This window comes from Eucyclogobius newberryi, unplaced genomic scaffold (assembly GCF_026437365.1).
Source record: "Eucyclogobius newberryi isolate DKJ021-1_F unplaced genomic scaffold, fEucNew1.0.hap1 SCAF_7, whole genome shotgun sequence".
Taxonomy (NCBI): domain Eukaryota; kingdom Metazoa; phylum Chordata; class Actinopteri; order Gobiiformes; family Gobiidae; genus Eucyclogobius; species Eucyclogobius newberryi.
Genome location: NW_027316389.1, coordinates 21,381,556 through 21,400,429, shown reverse-complemented (window position 1 = coordinate 21,400,429; position 18,874 = coordinate 21,381,556). Strand labels below are relative to the sequence as shown.

The 18,874-nt window shown below is 39.9% G+C and overlaps 3 protein-coding genes across 3 annotated transcripts in view; 1 reads left to right on the top strand and 2 right to left on the bottom strand.

Annotated features, from left to right (window-relative positions):
• The window catches only part of cpne2 (copine II), a 30,255-nt gene extending 27,173 nt beyond the window's left edge, over positions 1 to 3,082 (top strand). Inside the window, exons 15-16 of the mRNA XM_072435715.1 lie at positions 434 to 670; positions 1,934 to 3,082. Coding sequence (XP_072291816.1) covers positions 434 to 670; positions 1,934 to 2,041 — 345 coding nt within the window. The 3' untranslated portion in view covers positions 2,042 to 3,082. The remainder of the gene's footprint in view (positions 1 to 433; positions 671 to 1,933) is intronic.
• Positions 3,083 to 4,499: 1,417 nt separating this feature from the next.
• Positions 4,500 to 8,669, bottom strand: psme3ip1 (proteasome activator subunit 3 interacting protein 1). Its single transcript, XM_072435721.1, has 6 exons — positions 8,549 to 8,669; positions 8,373 to 8,471; positions 7,634 to 7,755; positions 5,284 to 5,423; positions 5,099 to 5,187; positions 4,500 to 4,765 (listed from the first exon to the last, which is right to left on the bottom strand). The coding sequence occupies exons 1-6, from the start codon at positions 8,667 to 8,669 to the stop codon at positions 4,512 to 4,514; spliced, it is 825 nt and encodes a 274-aa protein (XP_072291822.1). The 3' UTR covers positions 4,500 to 4,511.
• Positions 8,670 to 11,852: 3,183 nt separating this feature from the next.
• On the bottom strand, positions 11,853 to 18,552 carry tgm2l (transglutaminase 2, like). The gene is made up of 15 exons (XM_072435714.1): positions 18,461 to 18,552; positions 17,766 to 17,936; positions 16,845 to 17,075; positions 15,193 to 15,311; positions 14,798 to 14,926; positions 14,392 to 14,569; positions 13,888 to 14,026; positions 13,694 to 13,797; positions 13,440 to 13,582; positions 13,271 to 13,370; positions 13,048 to 13,193; positions 12,837 to 12,966; positions 12,519 to 12,679; positions 12,319 to 12,455; positions 11,853 to 12,235 (listed from the first exon to the last, which is right to left on the bottom strand). The coding sequence occupies exons 1-15, from the start codon at positions 18,477 to 18,479 to the stop codon at positions 12,061 to 12,063; spliced, it is 2,082 nt and encodes a 693-aa protein (XP_072291815.1). The 5' UTR covers positions 18,480 to 18,552; the 3' UTR covers positions 11,853 to 12,060.
• Between the last annotated feature and the right edge of the window lie 322 nt (positions 18,553 to 18,874).

Sequence of the window (18,874 nt, the reverse complement as noted above, 5' to 3'; positions counted from 1 at the left end):
GTGTACTCCCTGCTCGGGTCTGGTGTTGCTGAACTACAGATAATGAGAGAACCTGCGAGTCTTTCTGACTGCACTGGCCCACAGCCGCGTGTCTGTGTGAGAATGATTCTCTAATGAGCATTGCTGTTAGCACATTAAAGGGACAGGCTTCAGAGCCCACCCAGTGTGTTTGTGTGTACAGTGGAGGGGAGCTTTTGTTCAAAGTCACCTTGGTCCGTGCCATCACACAAAATTCTCTGGTAAAAAGCACAACTTTTTTGTGTGTTTTTAATCATGTAGAGTCTGGTTTAGTTATGTCTTTTTCCCTTTAGTAGCATTACTGTTTGGTCTGGGTAGATTGTTAAGGTTTGTTGTGGATTTTGCACAAGTCAAGTATACGTATATGTTTTAAATGCTCAAAGTTAAGTTCTTTGGTGTTCATCCCCCTCTGCAGCAGTACTTCAATCTCCTCATCATCACAGACGGGGTCATCAGTGACATGGACGAGACTCGTGACGCCATCGTCCAGGCGTCCAAACTGCCCATGTCCATCATCATTATTGGAGTGGGTAACGCCGACTTTGCTGCCATGGAGTTTTTGGATGGGGACGCCAGTGTTCTGAGGTCCAGCGCTGGAGAGGAGGCAGTCCGGGACATAGTGCAATTTGTCCCCTTTAGAGATTTCCGCAATGTGAGTCCTGCTCTGAAGCGTGCTTTCTCCAGCTTTTTCAATAGTCTTGAAGCTTGTTGAATACCTGTGTGCATTACTACTACACAAGTTGTACATTTACAGAATATGGGGAGGTGTTTTAGCTGATTTGTTACTCTCAGGTTAATGACACTGTCCTTGTTACATTCATTTAGTGCAGTCTGTGTGGGCTGGCAGTGGGCGCCCTGACTTCCTGTGAAGTGGGAGGGACCGACAGGCATGTTGGCTCTAGTCCAGTTTGTTGGTGGGAGGGCGAGAGACTGCACTACACACACAAGAGTGCAGCTGACAGCAAGAAGCTTCTTAATGAGAGCTGCCTAAAACCATCCTGACAACTCTTTCAACTGTTTTAGCACAAGCAGCTGTCTGTCTGAACATAGGAGGAACATTATTTAGGGAAAAGTTAATGCTTTTAATGATTTAGCCATTCTTTCCTCATCATCAAAAATATAACTGGATCCTAGTATGTTTTGTTCATAAATGTTTGCAGTACAATACCTACAGGGAACAAAACCATGTATTATGGTGGTAAAAAATCACATAAACTGAGCTAAATAAGCCTTAAACATTACTCCAGTTGCCTGACCTGCTTATCGTTCCCTGCCTGAGTCTAAGCACAAAACATATAATATGATTCAATACATATGTGATTTTATATTTATTCTCTAACGGATCGTGTCTTCATTTGACTTTCTTGGGGGTGTTTTGATTTGGAGAAGGCAATTTAAACATTACAGTTTTAATGTTTTATTATAATTATGACTGGCTAGTGGTGGACAGTAACTAAGTACAAAAGTAAAAGTCCTGTGCTTGTGTAACATTTTTAGGTATCTGTACTTTACTTTACTTGTTACTGCACCACATTTTTAACGGACGGAAAAGTAAAGAGTACTTGCATGATTTGAGGGGTTCTTTGTTTCAGCACATTTATGATGGTGTCCCATCTAAAGGTTTTGAGTTCAAGTCCTGGCCTTGAGCAAACAAAAATACATAAAAAAGTAACACTGAGAAATGTATTCACTCTTTAATAGTTACCAAAAATCAATGTGAAATACTTTTACTTTTTTACTCTAAAATTTTAAACATATACGTCAACACTTTTACATGAGAAGATTTTTATAATGTGATTGTGGCTGTTTGACAAATTTGACTCTAAATGAAAGAAACTCAATAGTTCCAACCAAGACTTTCCCTGTAAATATCTAAACTGATTATAACAATTTATTTTTTCTGTCGTCCATTCAGGCCCCAAAGGAGACCCTGGCCAAGTCAGTGCTGGCTGAGTTGCCTCAGCAAGTCACCTTGTATTTCAAGCAGCGAAATCTCCCGCCCGCCAACCCTGCACCCGAGTGAGGCATCACCCAGCACTGTTCCCTGTATAGTAGCTCCAAAATACATACTGAAGCAAACCCTGTTGTTTGGTTAATATCTAGTTTGAATCTCTTTGCATAAATAACTGTGATGATGGTATGTCCAGCGCCTGGCAGACAAAGCCAATTGACTTATGCAGAAAGAATACTGGCCTCTTTAAGAGACTTGGGACGTTTGCCTCATGCATGTGTGTGTCTGTGAGTGAATCATGTGTACAGTGTAAAGTCCCCCATATGCTGAAATAGTGACTGATGCCCTGCCACCCCCAGGGAGAGCGTGTAAAGAGCTTTTAATTCATGGAAATTGAATAGTCTGGTTGAATTGCTGACTCTTAAAATGTTGAGGGGTAAAACTGAAGGTTCTAGAGAAAGCTGTAGCAGCACAAGACTCCTCAAAGCAGTTTAACATGGGACTATGTCTTGCAAAATCCTTGTCTATCCACTGACTCCAGGTTCTCCTCTTGCATGTTGCCAGTATTGTATCGTTTACAAACCAATTATGAGAGCATGATTCCATTGATTATCTTATGAAGTAGTTGTATATTTTTATTTTGTAAATAGATTAATGCAGTTCTGCTAAAGACAAGTGTCAACAGTGTATTACAGTCAGCAGAGATCCTAATATGCATATTTATTGAATGTACATTTATATGACGCTGTTTCGGTCTGTTATTAATGTACTTTTTATGCAGTGCTAAATTGTGTGCTCTAATGCTAATGTGTGTCTTATTGTGCACCAGAGTACAAACTGTGGCCAATTTTATAAAGTCGTGTCTTTGTCCACACTCAGGTTGAATTAAACTGAATTTACATGTCAATCCCAAAGTGTGTTGTACGTAAAAAGACAAGACATAAAATGATAAACACATTCATAATGGGGAATGTGGGAGGGCTAGAACCATTCACATTACTGTATGGTCTAAAGAGATAACCAATATCTTCCCTGGCAAAGAAAGTTATTTACTTTCACAAAAAGCCCTGGTCCCATTGTGTTTTCTGTTGAAAATAAACTGTTTATTTTTCTGCACTGGTGGTTGGTCCTGTCAAAGCTCCAGTCTTGAATGAGATCGTCTTTTGTTTGGTATATCATTTGTTGTCATAGCAACTCCTTGCACTGTCTTAGTGTTACTTGGCTTCGTCTCTCACAAAAACCAAGAAACTAAAGCCATCACTGAACTGATTGCAGTCCAGACTTAAAGTGGATTTAAGATAAATGTTGAATGACATATTTCCATTCATTGTCATTGTCTCAGGCTGAAAATTCTGAATCAATTTGAGAAAGACAATAATAAACACAATCTTGGTTAGGACTACTAATCCTAATTAAAATGACATTTCAAAGTAAGTACAATTTACCATTTAAACTAAGTAACAACGTGTAACTTTCTGGAGGAGGAAATTTACCTGCACGATTCCATTGAAATTGAAAGTCCAAACTTCTGAACATTCTTCGAGGAGGTGGATTAGTTTTATGCCGTACAGTGGAACATTGGAGCCAAAGGAAGAACATTTCCACACAGTACGGATGCAGGTTTCTGTGTTTATAAGTGCAATAATAATATCCAAAATGAAGAAGAATTAAGTTTTTAGTAAAAAGTTACAAATTGGGGCTTTAAAATAATAATGTATTACTTCTAATGTAAAACAAAAACGCAATCAAATCATGATAATCTTGAATGCACAACTGTAAAATCAGGATTTCAAGTTTAAGATGGTCTGGGTCTGGGGCTTCCACTTACTAACTTGTAAATACATACACAACACTTTAAGAGTTTTACATGTTTTATTCTGGGTTTAACAAATATCACTTTGCTCAATGACCATACAGATTGAGGTGACCATACAGAGTGACTTTATTTACCTGCTCCAATGAAAAGCAGAACAGCACATGAATCAAACATCTTCCAATCACTGATAAGTCACACAACCAGCACTTTTCACAGGTTTCTGGGAGGTACTGGGGTTGGTATCCTGTCAGGGTCTGCTCTCCTCTCCTAAAAAGACGCACAACAGTGTAAGCAGTCTCCTCCAATGCGCCATAGCTGTCAATCACATCCCTCAGCCAGCCTACGGCCACTGCGGCTCAGGGTGGGACGAGGAGAGGGAGATGGAGGGGAATGGGCGGGCTGTCGTCAGGATAGGCAGCGCGGGATTGGCTGCCGGCTTAAACTGCATGGTATGTGATTGAGGGAAGGATGGAGGTGGGTGGGCGGAGGTGTCACGTTTGAGTGCCACAATCAAAAAAGCACAAATAGAAAAAGCACAGGTTCAGTTTGGATATAAGGTCAATTCATGTCACAGCTTGTTATAGGAGCATTTTTACAGGAAGCAAACATTAACAGTCATAATATACTATGTGAATATATATATATATATATATATATATATATATATATATATATATATATATATATATATATATATATATATGTGTGAACAGGTACTCTATGCATCTATCTGTATGCCCTGGCTTGCCGGGGGTACGGCGACATGATTGCATCCACGCTACCTTCGCTGTCCGAGCTGCTGTCAGAGTCACTGCTGCCGGAGTAATTGCAGAGTCCAGGTAGGACGCCCACGCAGACAGCAGCAGAGGGCAGGTGCACCACGCCCCGGGTGGCATCCTGGGGAGCGGAGGGGGTTCTAGATGTGGGTCCCTGTGGCCGATCAGCTCCCCCGGCTTCTCCAGGTGCGCCTCGCTCCTGCACTGAACAACACAACACACATTTAAATTTCTTATACAAACTACACAGTCAGTTTAAGAGGGTGTGAAATAAGGGCAATTTAGATTATGTAATACATTTATCAATGCACGCAACACTAAACACTGTACTTTTGTATGGATTATGGTAACTAAGGTAAGGTGAATATAACTAAAAACCTCCAAACCAAGCAGAGTAAATTATTTTGGTTTATTTCCATTCATTAAAAGATAATTATAGACAAAGCTCTACTTGGCCAAATATTGCATTTACAAATGTCAATTAGACAGTTAAAAGTGAATTTGACCTCCTCCCCTGAGCCCCCAGCTGTAGCCCACCTGTATGCGAATCTTCGATCTTTGTTGTTGTTGTTGAACTTGCCTTTTCCACCTTCTGTTTTTTGCTGCTGTCTGATGACTGTGAGGAACTGTGGGGAGACAATATAGTAAACAGAAGTGATGCCATCGCCATAACTTTCTGAAACAACGTGATCATTTCCATTTGTTCTGATCATTGTGTGTACCTGCGCCTCTTGACAGCTCCCACAAGTAAGTGGGCCTGGGACAAGAGGCTGGTTCGCTGCTCTACTACAGATTGTTTAGATATTGTCTTCTTTTCAGGCTCTCTGCGGTTCTCAGTTACCGACTGCTTTGCGATAGCACTGTGGTATTCAGTCAAGGTACATGTGTGCAACATGACATTTAACAATGAGATGAACTGGTAGGTCAGGAACAGTGACATACTTGTGATACAAAAAGCAGACGAGGATGACACAGTTTAAAGCAAGTCTAAAGCAAGAACCGGGTTAGACAAGGACTCAAGAGGCATGAAGTAGGACAGAGGAGGAAGGGCGCGTGATGCGAGCTCAAGACCACAGGACAGGTCCAAATTAGAGCAGTGTAAGACAGAGGTTCACAGCCCCAGGTTTCTGTGCATTAACTAACACCTGCACCTCTGTGAGCAGGCTTAAAATCACTGTCACCGTAGTTACCAGCATCTGATACAGTTTCCACGACAACCCTTTTTCTATTTCATCTCCAAGCAAGACTGTCTATCACAATTTCGACAGAGGGACTGCTGAGAAGCTACACCTGAACTGTACGTCTTTTCCATTTCACAGGAGAAAATACTGCTTGTTTTTTTTTTACCCACAGCAATCTCCCAAAGACAATTTACCACAATTAGACATAACGACCCCATAAAAATAGGTTGCAAGACCAGTGACATAATTGGATTTTTTTTTTTTTTTTTTAAATCTCACTTCTGTTGGGTGACATAAATAAAATAAAAACTCTTTTCACCAAAAGCTGACAGTGTAGTGATGTTCTAATGTATGCAAGGTGCCGAGGGAGCGGAGTACCTTTGCCAGCACCTGCAAAGCTGCTTATCATGCGTCAAACACAGTCCCATATTTGCACCAAGCATGGTCTCCAACGTAAAGCCAACAGAAAATGGATTCAATTAGTCAAAAGCAAGAAGGAAAATGGAAATCACTAAAAAAAAAAAACATTTGGCTCTCATGATCATGTTTGCATAGTAGTTAAGGCAAGAGCGATTACCTCATTTGTCTGCTGTTCATTGATGCCACTAATGTTAGTAAAAAGTCGATACATTATTGCATAACTGTCATGTCATATTCTTTTGTCCAAATTTAGTTTTTTGTCACATTCTTCCTTCCAGACCCTGCTGCATCTGTAGGTGTCATTGGCACTGTACTTGGCCAATCCAAATTTATTTTACAGCCAAAACAGACAAACCGCCCAAGTAATCTTCCTTACTTGGACGGTTTGTCTGCCATATAAATACATTCCATTCTCTGTAAAAAATGTGTCTTTGCGGTCTCAAGAATCTCCGTTTTTATCTTCCATTTATCTGGTAAAGTTAGTTCAGATTCAGTCTATTATTTGAATCATGATCAAATTTCTATGTTACAGTATAAGTAACAGTTTAAGTAAGGGCTCTCATAAATTTCACAGTTATTTGTGACTATGTCCCTGTATGATTGTTGAATGTGTTTTATAAACTTTAATGTCAGCTGTTAAGTTAATATAAACTTAAAAAATATGAAAAGCTTTAATAAATTAAACTTTCAAAATAAAAAAAAAAGATTTTTATAAAATTGGTTTCATAATACTGGTTTGGCATTTTAGTTCGTGCTCCCATTGATTTAATGTAGTACTACATCTCTTCACCAGTGAGATCTGAAAATATTTATCAGAACCAGAAAAAGAACAGGAACAAATAATGAATAATATTAGTTAATAATAAAATACAAACTACGATAAAACAAGGTACATAAAAATAAGGCATTTGCAAAAATAAACATAGACTTTGACTGAATCAGAATGAATAACATAAAAATAAGCAATATATATTACATTTAATATTACAATGTATTTATAAAGGGCTTTTCCACCTTCAAGGCACTCAAAGTACTCTAACTAGGCAATATGGGGGAAGTGTCTTGCCTAAGTACACATTTCCTCTCGAGCCTCACTGTAGCACCTGGAGTCCCGTCCACGTACTGACCAGACCCTGTCCTGCTTAGATTCCGAGAGCTGACGAGATTGGATATTGGAAACAGATGTGGCCATTTCGTGCACTGCCACATAAAAGCTAGTGTGTGCTCTCTGGCCTAAAGATCAGATCCCACAACCTGCCTCTGCATTGACAGTCCTGGCTCCAACAGTTTGCAGAATGTCTCTGCCCACTCTTCACCATGACTACCTCTGCACCATCCTGTCCATAATGAGAATTTAATTTGAAGGCCCCACATAGCAGCTGAAAACACATTTTAGCTCATTGTAGTCAGCGCGTGATAGGGAGTAATTAAAATGGTAATTTCGCTAAACAACACGTGGATGAAAGGATATTCTGTATTGCTGCAGCTCTAGCTTCTCTTCATCCCTCCGTCGCTTCTCGACAAGGCTCTGTTGCCGGGAGACCTCGTCCAGGAAGCTGGTCTCGTCCTCGTCCAATCCCCTCACCATGTTCTCTGTCACCATGGAAACACACATGCTCAACACATGGAGCAAACTATGACATCTTTCTCAAACAACAAATAATCCATACGCCTCTGTGACCTCTGTCTAAAAAAAAACCTAAGCATGTTCACAAGAAACAAAGGTGAGATGCCTCTCTCATTTAACATTCTGTTCACAGCAAGTGTAAACTGTAGCTCAATAGAATTATGTCCAATTCAGTTTCATAGCACTGACTCAAAAACAAAGAATTTCAGTAATGTTTTTGAACAATAAAATTATTTTCTGGGACAATTTGCAAGACAAACTGACCCATAATGACCCTACAGTGTAATAAACAAAACAAAAATCTCTACTTATTATATCTTTTTACATTTGGTATGCAGTACTTCCATGTCTTATATGTCTTACAGCCTTTTATTTGGGAAATAGGTATTGAAAATGTTGTGTTAGAATGTGCTAAAAATAAAAAAACGGGTTCTTAATTTGACATATTGCGACTATAGAAACACTGCATTATAGTTCTACATGTAATCTTGGCATGTAAAGTAGTAGTGACTGTAGTAGCAGTCAGGTTATGAGGAGTTACAGTGGATGAGTCTCTATATAAACTTAACTTCTAAAAACTCACTAAATTTGAACTGCTCCTCAAACTCCTCTTGTTTCTTGTCTTTCTGCTCCTGTAAACGCTCAAACAGGCAGCGGGGGTCATACACCTCCTCTGGAGCCTCTGAGGGACAGAAAAGTAGATACGTTTAAAAGGCAATGGAAGAAGGATTATAGGTCATGGTTCATGGACATGTATACCTTCTGGGTCCTCAGGTTTTCGGACTTTCTCCCATTCCTCCTGTCTCTTTTTCCTTTTCTCATCAAGTTCAGACTCTGACACAAACTTCCTGCTCAGGTCAACACCAGTAGCCTCAGCCATCTAAACGGTCCCTTTTATTAAAACAAAAATACATACAGCTATGAATTTAACATCACTGATGGATTCAGATAACTCTCAGACAAGTTAAGGCAAATTTAATTACTTGGTTGCGATCTGAAAAATATGTCAAACACATTGAACTGTCTATTTGAACTACCATGAACTAAAAACTATTGCATAGGGTTAAAGTTAGTGCTCTATAGTTTTTAGTTGTTGATACATACTTTAACATTATCCTTGCATTACATTGCAAGTGAATATTTTGTTGTTCAAAAACATGGGATTTATTGCCCTCTAGTGGTCAACATAATTTATTGCACATGTGGGTTATGTATAATAGATGCATTTAAGAACTGCTAAACCATTGCTCCTATTTGCACTCTATTTAGCTGCAATGTATTACATTTCCACTACCATTGCGCATCGATGTTTGTAAATGTGAAAACCATCTTACTGCTGGTTTATGTTGGCAAACAGCAGCTTCAAATTATGATTTAACTATCATTGGCTCAACTAATCAATACAATTGGTCCCAGTAAACGCACAAGCACCAAACGATCAAACAAAGTGTTGATTATTCCCATTCCAGGTCGTTTGTCGTGTGCAACGCCACCAGAGCTCTTGCCATTGAAGCTCTATGGCAAGAGCTCTGCACCTGTGTAGCAGCTGCAGAAGCGCAACAAACAAACTGATTTACGAAATATACGGACAGGAATGACACCAACGCTAACCTTATCTGAAAGTATTGTTAGGATATTGTAATATAAATAAACAAAAGCATACGACTTACTTAAATCTACCTCTGACTGAGCTCTGAAGCTGCAAAAACACCAATGACGTCGGTGTTACATTGAAATAAGTTCCCCGTGACCGAGAACCTAATCTGAGGCACAATGGTTCCACTAGTGTCACAAACGTATTTGTAGAAAAATATTCAGTTGTAGTCATCTGGACTCTGTTTTTCTTCTTCTAAACGATACGTTTCGACACTCATCCGAGAGTGTCAAAAAACAGAGAACAGATGACTACAACTGAATCTTTTTCTACAATGGAACACTCCTGGACGAATGAGGTATTACACCGACACAAACGTAGTTATTTACTTTGGTAACGTTCTTTTAATATATCATTGACAGATGATAAGAAGATAATGTATGTATGTGTGTATGTATGTATGTATGTATGTATGTATGTATGTGTGTGTGTGTGTGTGTGTGTGTGTGTGTGCGTGCGTGCGTGTGTGCGTGTGTGCGTGTGTGCGCGTGTGTGCGTGTGCGTGTGTGCGTGTGTGCGTGTGTGTGTGTGTGTGCGTGTGTGCGTGTGTGTGTGTGCGTGTGTGCGTGTGTGCGTGTGTGTGTGTGTGTGTGTGTGCGTGTGTGCGTGTGTGTGTGTGTGCGTGTGTGCGTGTGTGCGTGTGTGTGCGTGTGTGCGTGTGTGTGTGTGTGTGTGCGTGTGTGCGTGTGTGCGTGTGTGCGTGTGTGTGTGTGTGTGTGTGTGTGTGCGTGTGTGTGTGTGTGTGTGTGTGCGTGTGTGCGTGTGTGCGTGTGTGCGTGTGTGTGTGTGTGTGTGCGTGTGTGCGTGTGTGTGTGTGTGTGCGTGTGTGCGTGTGTGTGTGTGTGCGTGTGTGTGTGTGCGTGTGTGCGTGTGTGCGTGTGTGTGTGTGTGTGTGTGTGCGTGTGTGTGTGTGTGTGTGCGTGTGTGTGTGTGTGTGTATATAACATATGTTACATACATACATCTTCCAATCATCTCTCAATAATAGATTATGTTGTTGGTATGTGTTTTATTTTCTACCTTTATTTAACCAGGAGAGTCTCATAGAGATTAAAAACACCTTTTACAAGGGAGTATGTGTGTATTCATGTATGTATGAATGTGTAACATATGATTTTATGTATCTATCTATCTATGTATGTGTCTATATATCTATGTATCTATATATATTTATTTTTCCATAATTCTCTCAAAACGATATGTTTGTGTATTATTCATATGCAGTTTGCAGAGCGTGTAGGTATCCGGAGTCGCAGTCCGGACACCCACAGCATACAGCCTGTGTACATTATGGAAGATGTTGCCAAGGCCAAGCAGGTAATGAGTTGTTTTCTAAACACACAGAGATCTAAAGGTCTATTTGTTCATATAATTAGCAATATAAGTTTGCTTTTAATATTAATTTAAAGTTTAGATCTTCCTTCTCTGTTCTGTTTCCCTTTTGTCTTGCTATTTGGTTCTCTTCACTCTGTTGAGAGCCCAAGCCGGTTATCCAGATAACTACAACTGAATCTTTTTCTAAAATGGAACCTCCTGGACGAATGAGGGGTTACATCGACATAAGCTAACGCATGTTTCACCGCATGCCACCCCTTTTCAATCTTTGGACAAGTATCACTTCCCAATGAAATAATATCTCAATTCAATTAGAAAGATTTCATAAAGATTACCATTTTATTGAATGAAGAGCTTTTTCTGTCCGAAGAGCCTGTCTTTACAGTCAAGTGACTTTGACTAAAAATCTACTGTGTCGAACCAGACACAAACCATGGCGCTTATAGTCTAATGCACTATAAGTGCCACGATTTACTTTTGAATCGCTTTGATATACTTCTCCATTCAAAACTGACGTTTGCAAAGTAGAGTTTCAGTTTTCCAAAACACAGTTTTAGCTCAGGAAAATGCACTTTAACATGTAAAACTGATAAATTGTCCACCCAAGCCCCTGCGAAGATAATGTTTTTTAAATAAATATGTTTTACAATTTTAAAAAAAATTAATAATGTTAGAGTTGTGAGCCATTTATGCCAGATAATTATTTATTTCAGGCTATTGTTGGACCATGTGTCTATGCAACACAAAATGTTGTTGGAATAGCATATTGTGTGGGCTCAGTGTCTATTGTGCTCAGAGGGCTGTTGTTCAGGGGCATTTGGGAGCATGTTTTTTCATCTTTAGGCCGAGATGGTGAATGCGTATGGCTATCACATTATTTTTTGTGTTCTCTATTATTTTAGATATTTCAAGCATTCTTAGTGCATTATTGTGCACGTTTTGGTGTAGTACAATACTTTGGGCCAAAATATGATTAATTTGGGCTCTCTGTATTATGATGATTGGATTTTGACTGGCAATACTGAAAAAGTTATTTATTAGAAAAAATGCATAATACATACCAAAACGTAATCACAAAAATTGTATTCAAGAAAAGTGACACAGCTGGTACTGAACTAGGTACTGTAAACCTCATAACACATCTACAAGAAAATAAACAACTGTAGGGTTGGAGCAAAATATGAACCAGAAGGGTAAATGCAAAAACACACATGCATCTTATTTTGAATTTGAGCAAGAAGCACAAATAAGTAAGTCAGTATTGATAAACAATTAATATATGTTAAAAATATCTCATAATCATAGGATTGTATCTCTTTCTGACAACCAAAGTGGCAACTCCCTTCACATCCTTCAACCGATCTGAGTCAAAGTCGACCATGAGTTTCCTCACTCCAGTCCTCTCAGGAGTGAAGGAGAGTCTCACAGATACTTTCTGGCCTGGAGCTATGTCCCCTCTGAAAATTACAAAGAGACACAAAAAAGTTAACACAGGAATATACATACATTGGGCCTATAAGGGACTTGCTTCAGCACATACTTAACATGTACTTCAGTGGCAGCCAGAAGACCAGCTCCCTCCACAGTGAATACTCCTCGCTTTAGTTGCACCGGCAAAGGATTTGTGAAAGAAATCATGCTGGTCAGCTGCTCAAATAGCATAGCTTTGCCAGGCACCTAAACAAAAATATATACAAAATAAAACATTGTACAAGGACCTGAATGACATTCTGTTCTCACTTGAACCAGGAGCTCAGGCTTGCTCAGAGGGATGTTTGCCGTTTTCATGATGGACTCATTTTCACCTGGCACTTCCAAGAACGCCTTTAATCCAATCAGGTGATGCTCAGAAACACACCCCACATAGTCATCATATCGCAGACGCAAAACTTCCCTGTGTACTAAAGCACAAGAGACTGATGAGTAAACACAGCTAATGTTGAGGCAACGAAAACATAATACAGCTTAAGTTGTGGTTTCCATACAGTGTGTACATTCAACCTTTAAAATCCTCAACCAGAATATAATTGTAGCTTATGTTGTGCAGAAGTCCCCCACCTTTGTGAGCATGGACAGACACACTGACTTTCTGCCTTTGGCACTCCCCCTGGTGGATGGAATTGTAAGTCATAGCTAAAGCCAGGACGGTCAGCTGTGCTTGTACATCTTTGACACCATCATTCTTCACCTAAAGACAAATGAATGTCTTATTTGGCCGGAAATATACAGTTGAGAAATAATGTGTGTATTATTTAATTGACTACTATACTTCAATAATGACATCAAAGTCTGTCCCAAACACAGGTTTTGTATGTTTGATGACCAAATGCAGATTTTCAAGTCCAGTCCTCTCATTAGTTGGTACTGGAGTCCTTTGTCCTGCTTTATTATATGCATCTCTCTCTTTGATGGACCCTTAGGGGTAATTCATTAGAGTGATTACTAGAAAATTATATTCAAGATTAACCAAACATTTCTGAATTTATACTAACCCTCTGTATATTTGTAATTTTGAGTCACGTCCTCTCTGTGGTCTCCCCAAACACTTTTGGTGCTAATATACTGTCCCACATATCTCTCATCCACTCTGATCTATTGAAAATATGTATGTTAGTATTACAGAATTTGCAAATAAAAGGCTGAATTATCAATGGTTGTTACCTTTTGCTGATGACCATCACTGCGAACTATCCACTCCACAATGTCTGCGTTGACTTCAGCAAATATGAATGGAGCGTCGTACTTCACTGACAGGTTTCCCTCTTTTATCGCTGCCACTGGGCATGGGCCACAGCAAAACGTACCTAAATATATAAGATTTTAATATGCATTTTTTTTAAAAACAGCATTTGTTAAATAATCTCTTCGTTACGTATCCAGCTAATCAGAATGAATAAACATATTTGACGGTGTACCTTCACTCAGCTCCTGGGGTGTTGGGTCCAGCACCTGCCACCCATCGTTTCCTTTGGACAGGTCACTTCTTCTCATCCAGCTCTCTACCCAGCAGTGAAAGTTCCTAAAATTAGCACATTCAGGGAGCGCATCAGGGGGATGTAGTAATGCCCTTAGCAACTGCATTGTATTTAAACTGTGCTGTATGTCCTACCAACTGCTGTCCTTTTTGCCTTCGTCAATTCTCTCCAGTTTTTCATTGTAAAACACATCTATTGAGAGGTTTCCATCAACGTCATGGGCAGAGTTAAAATTAGTGATGACACGTGTTGGGATCCCAAGACAGCGCAATACTGAAAAACAATCACTTCATAATACAGTAAAAAAAAAAATTGCCCTGATGAAGACGTGCTGTGCTGCAATCGTGTAGGATGTCCATGTTCTTTACAACTACAGAGTGCCTTGACTTCCATTTTCATTTTATGATTTAGTTTTTGCTTTGTACTTAATTAAATCACACTCACAATTTGTATTATAGCCTACCATATCCAGTTTGTTTGTGTGTGTAATATTGTGTGATTGCAATGAGGGTGTAGCACAAAATTGAGGGCTCCTCCTTGCATTGGGCCCACACCCGGCACCCCTTAATTGCAATAACCTATCATTTTTTGAGTACTTTCAATACCCTTTCTTCAATATCCATCAAGTGAAATCCCACCTGTGCATGCCACTGCAGCAAACACCCAGCACTGTCCGTATTTGACTGCTCTGGCCCCGGCCTTGCTCCAATGCTGGAGAATAGGCACACTGCCCGTCCAGTGACTGGGTGAAACCCCATCTATGTAGGGCTCCTGCCAACGACCACTTAACACCCCTCTGTCACCATTGGAATTAATCTGCAACGAAAATGGAAACAACAAACCAGGATTTTAGGACAATAATAAAGCAATATAGAGTACACAGCAAAAGTTCTAGACGTTGTAATTTGTGTCCATTAATAAAAATAAAAAATCAAATACATTAAAAAAACAATGTTCAGAACTGATTTATTGGTATTTTTTTTGCTTTGTTATGGTATGTTATTTCCTGAGCCTTCTGGGCCGGCTCAGAATAATATCTCTTACCATAGCACTGATCATCCTGCAGATATAGACTGGGTCCCCTCTCCTCTCATTGTCCAGCTGATAGTTCTTTAGTGATTCATTTGAGTTGTCCAGGATCTCAAAGCAGATGTCCATCACATAGTCTTCAAACTGAAAAGCACATACGTTTTTACAGTGTGTAAAACAAAGCGGGACTGTTCCCGGTCCCTCTCACCCCTCATCTGTCCCTCTGCCAGCCTGTCTTCTCCTACACTTTGTCAGTACACTGTGAGGAGACCAGCCCTTGCTTGTGTGGTTGGGTTACATTTCGACACCTCTGGTCAAGAATTCTCAGCCTGAGTGACCTTACTGACACAAACAAACACCTCATCTGACTATTTAGTTATTAGACTTAATTCGACCTGTGTGTTTCTTACCTGTCCATAACTCCAGTGAAGTGTATTGATGTAATCTTTGGCTCCCATGTATATGACCCCATCCTCATTCATTATATACTCCTGCAGCAGGTGCTCCTCAGGGAGATACACTTCATCATCTAAAATAACAAACATATAAATCCCATTATACTGTATATGCACGAGATTTATCCTTCACTGTTGTCCCTCAATGCTTCTCTTAGAAATCTGGGGGTAATAATGGACTCAGACTTGAATTTTAACAGCCACATCAAATCAATAACATCAGCAGCTTTTTACCATCTAAAAAACATTGCCAAAATCAAAAATATAGTGTCTAAACCAGACGTGCAAAGACTTATCCATGCGTTTGTCTCCAGTAGATTGGACTACTGTAACGGCCTGCTCACTGGTCTCTCCAAACGAGCTGTAAAACAGCTGCAGTACATCCAGAACGCTGCTGCTCGGGTCCTGACTAGAACCAGGAAGTATGATCACATTAGTCCTGTTCTCAGGTCTCTGCACTGGCTCCTGTGGCTCCGAGAATAGACTTTAAAGCAGCTCTGCTTGTGTACAAGTCTCTCCATGGCCTAGCACCAAAGTACATCTCAGACATGTTAGTGCCATATGAACCATCTCGGACTCTAAGGACTCAGGGACCGGCCTCCTGCTGGTGCCAGAGTCAGGACTAAACATGGGCCGGCCTCCTGCTGGTGCCAGAGTCAGGACTAAATATGGACCGGCCTCCTGCTGGTGCCAGAGTCAGGACTAAACAGGGACCGGCCTCCTGCTGGTGCCAGAGTCAGGACTAAACATGGAGCGGCCTCCTGCTGGTGCCAGAGTCAGGACAAAACATGGACTGGCCTCCTGCTGGTGCCCAGAGTCAGGACTAAACATGGACCGGCCTCCTGCTGGTGCCAGAGTCAGGACTAAACATGGACCGGCCTCCTGCTGGTGCCAGAGTCAGGACTAAACATGGACCGGCCTCCTGCTGGTGCCCAGAGTCAGGACTAAACATGGACCGGCCTCCTGCTGGTGCCAGAGTCAGGACTAAACATGGACCGGCCTCCTGCTGGTGCCAGAGTCAGGACTAAACATGGACCGGCCTCCTGCTGGTGCCAGAGTCAGGACTAAACATGGGGAATCTGTGTTTCAGTTTTATGCAGCTAAAATCTGGAACAGTGCGACAGGCTTCTACTCTGACAATGTTCAAATCTAAGCTAAAAACAGTTATGTTTAGCTGTGCATATGACTGAAATGATTTTTCTTTGCACTCTTCTCTTTTATGTCTTAAATTGTTTTGTGATTTCTGGAATTTCCTTGTGATTTTAATGCATTTTTCCTGCTGTTTGAAGCATTTTGAATTGCCTTGTATATGAAATGTGCTCTACAAATAAACTTGCCTTGCCTTGTTCCAACATTTTGTTTTATTTATTTTTTGAGCAGAGGGTTTTTCCTTGCCAAAAAGGAGGGTCTAAGGACGGGATACTCAGGAATAGTTATTAATCTACTTATTTCCTATACAATGACATTTATAACTTTTGGTATTTCTGTTGGTAACGTCAACAGTTATTGTGAATTTATTTGAGGGGATTGGTGTTGTTATATTGGGCTGTAAAATGTATTTAATTCAATTGAATGAAAATATGACAGAAAGGTAAAATATTTCTTACCATTGCACCATGGATTGAACAGCAAATGAAACTTGATTTTGTCTGTTTTCTCTTTAATGTGGCCTTCAGGAGACATCACCAGCAGCAACAGACTATATTGTCCAATGATGGCATCTGCCGGGCTGTGGAGAGTCAGCAGGATCTCATCCTGGACTCCCTGCTGGATGAACCACCACCTCTCCCCAGCTCCCTGCTCCTTTTGGACCTTGATCAGAGTCTTGTCTCTTTTACCTTTAAAAACACTTCAAGTTACTATTCAAATAATATACAACCACTGTATATTCATAACACACACCACATATTGTACACAGTCATCCAAAATACAGTAAAAATGTCATTCAGTTTTATAACCCATTCCTCCGGATGAGAAAGTTTGTCCATGGCTTCTATCCATCTATATGAGCCATTATACAACAATATATTTGAGCTGTCAAAAACTATAGAATAAAGATTAGTAAAAAGTAACTAAAAATATCCCCAAAAATGTAAGAAATTAGAAATAATTAAAAATGTATAGAGTAAATTAGTTGACATGCATTTAGCTAAAGTGCATATGATGTGCGTGAGCACAGTCATATGTGTGAAAGTCACGACTTTCACACATACATCACTCATTTACGCACACATTCAGCTGTATGTCTGATGTCTCTCTGATGGTCAACATTTTATAGAATTATAAGCCATTCCATAAGTTGTTTCTTAAATTAAACATGAGTGTTCACTCTCTAGGCTAATGTGCACTGCACTTTAGTCCCCTTTATTGTGGATCCAGTGCTAATCTCACAGGTTCTTTTTGGAGGAATTCTTCTAGAGGTGGCAGAGCCATTTTGTGTCCGACACACAAGACAAAAGGTTTCGAAAGGTTTGTCGTACTATAGGTCGTATTCTTATTTCACTTCACTATATTGCTTTGATACTCACCAACATGCAGCACCAGTTCCAGGTAGTGTTTGGGAGGTAGAGGCTCCGAACACTGCAGAGTTATAGTGAAGGGCTGTCCCCTGCGAATGATCAAGCGCTCCCGGTCGATCTCTCTGGTACGGTGGACCAGGTTGTTTTCATGACTCCTCACATCCACTTCTGTAATCACACCTGAAACAATAGGCAACATTTTCGAGATTTAAATGTCTTTGCTGTTTGTAGTAATAATGCTGTTCTCCGTGTCTGTTCTTTTCATGCTGCCTCCTTGTATTAGAATAGAATCCCTCACCAAACTGCTAAATCCCACCTCAGCACATTTTAAAGATGACTGAAGCACTAGGCTAACAGTTCTGGAATGCACTGGGTGGTTGCAGACATGTAGAAAACAATACAGTATGAATTGATGAAGTCCATCTTAACTTTTAACTTTTAACAAAACCACCAGCTTTGGCAAGAGTATCAATAATGCAGTCTGAGGGACAGTAGCAGTTTAAGTTTTGACAAGAATAAATATTTTGTTAAAAAAAAAAAAAAAAACACCTTCAACGTTTTTTGTTTGGCTCAAATATCAATCCAAATATGCATAAATTTCTGCTCTATTTATTCATACACACAGACATTTAATACATTCATACACACGTGCGTGTGCACACACACACACACACACACTTATGAAAAAGCTGATGAACACTTACGATTGAGATGATTGGCCATGTTGTCGGAGCTTTTCTTTTCACTTGGTTCATCACAGAAGTGTTTATATACCGCATGATCCTTCCTCCAATTCAGACCACTCCCATAGTGACCTTTGACCTTTGTGACTAAAGACCTCTCCTCTGAGTCTGTGTTTGATATATATTCCTCATCCTGAGACACTGCCCTCTTTGTTTGTCGATAGAGGGCTATCCCAAATGACTATAGGCTGTCTTTTTGAGTGGAATATAATTTTGTAAACTTAGTTGAGCCACTGACGAGCCACTAAAAAGCATTATACATGAGATTATTAGTCACAATAACACAATTATTTGTGTGTGTATATATATATATATATATATATATATATATATATATATATATATATATATATATATATATAAATATGTTTTTGT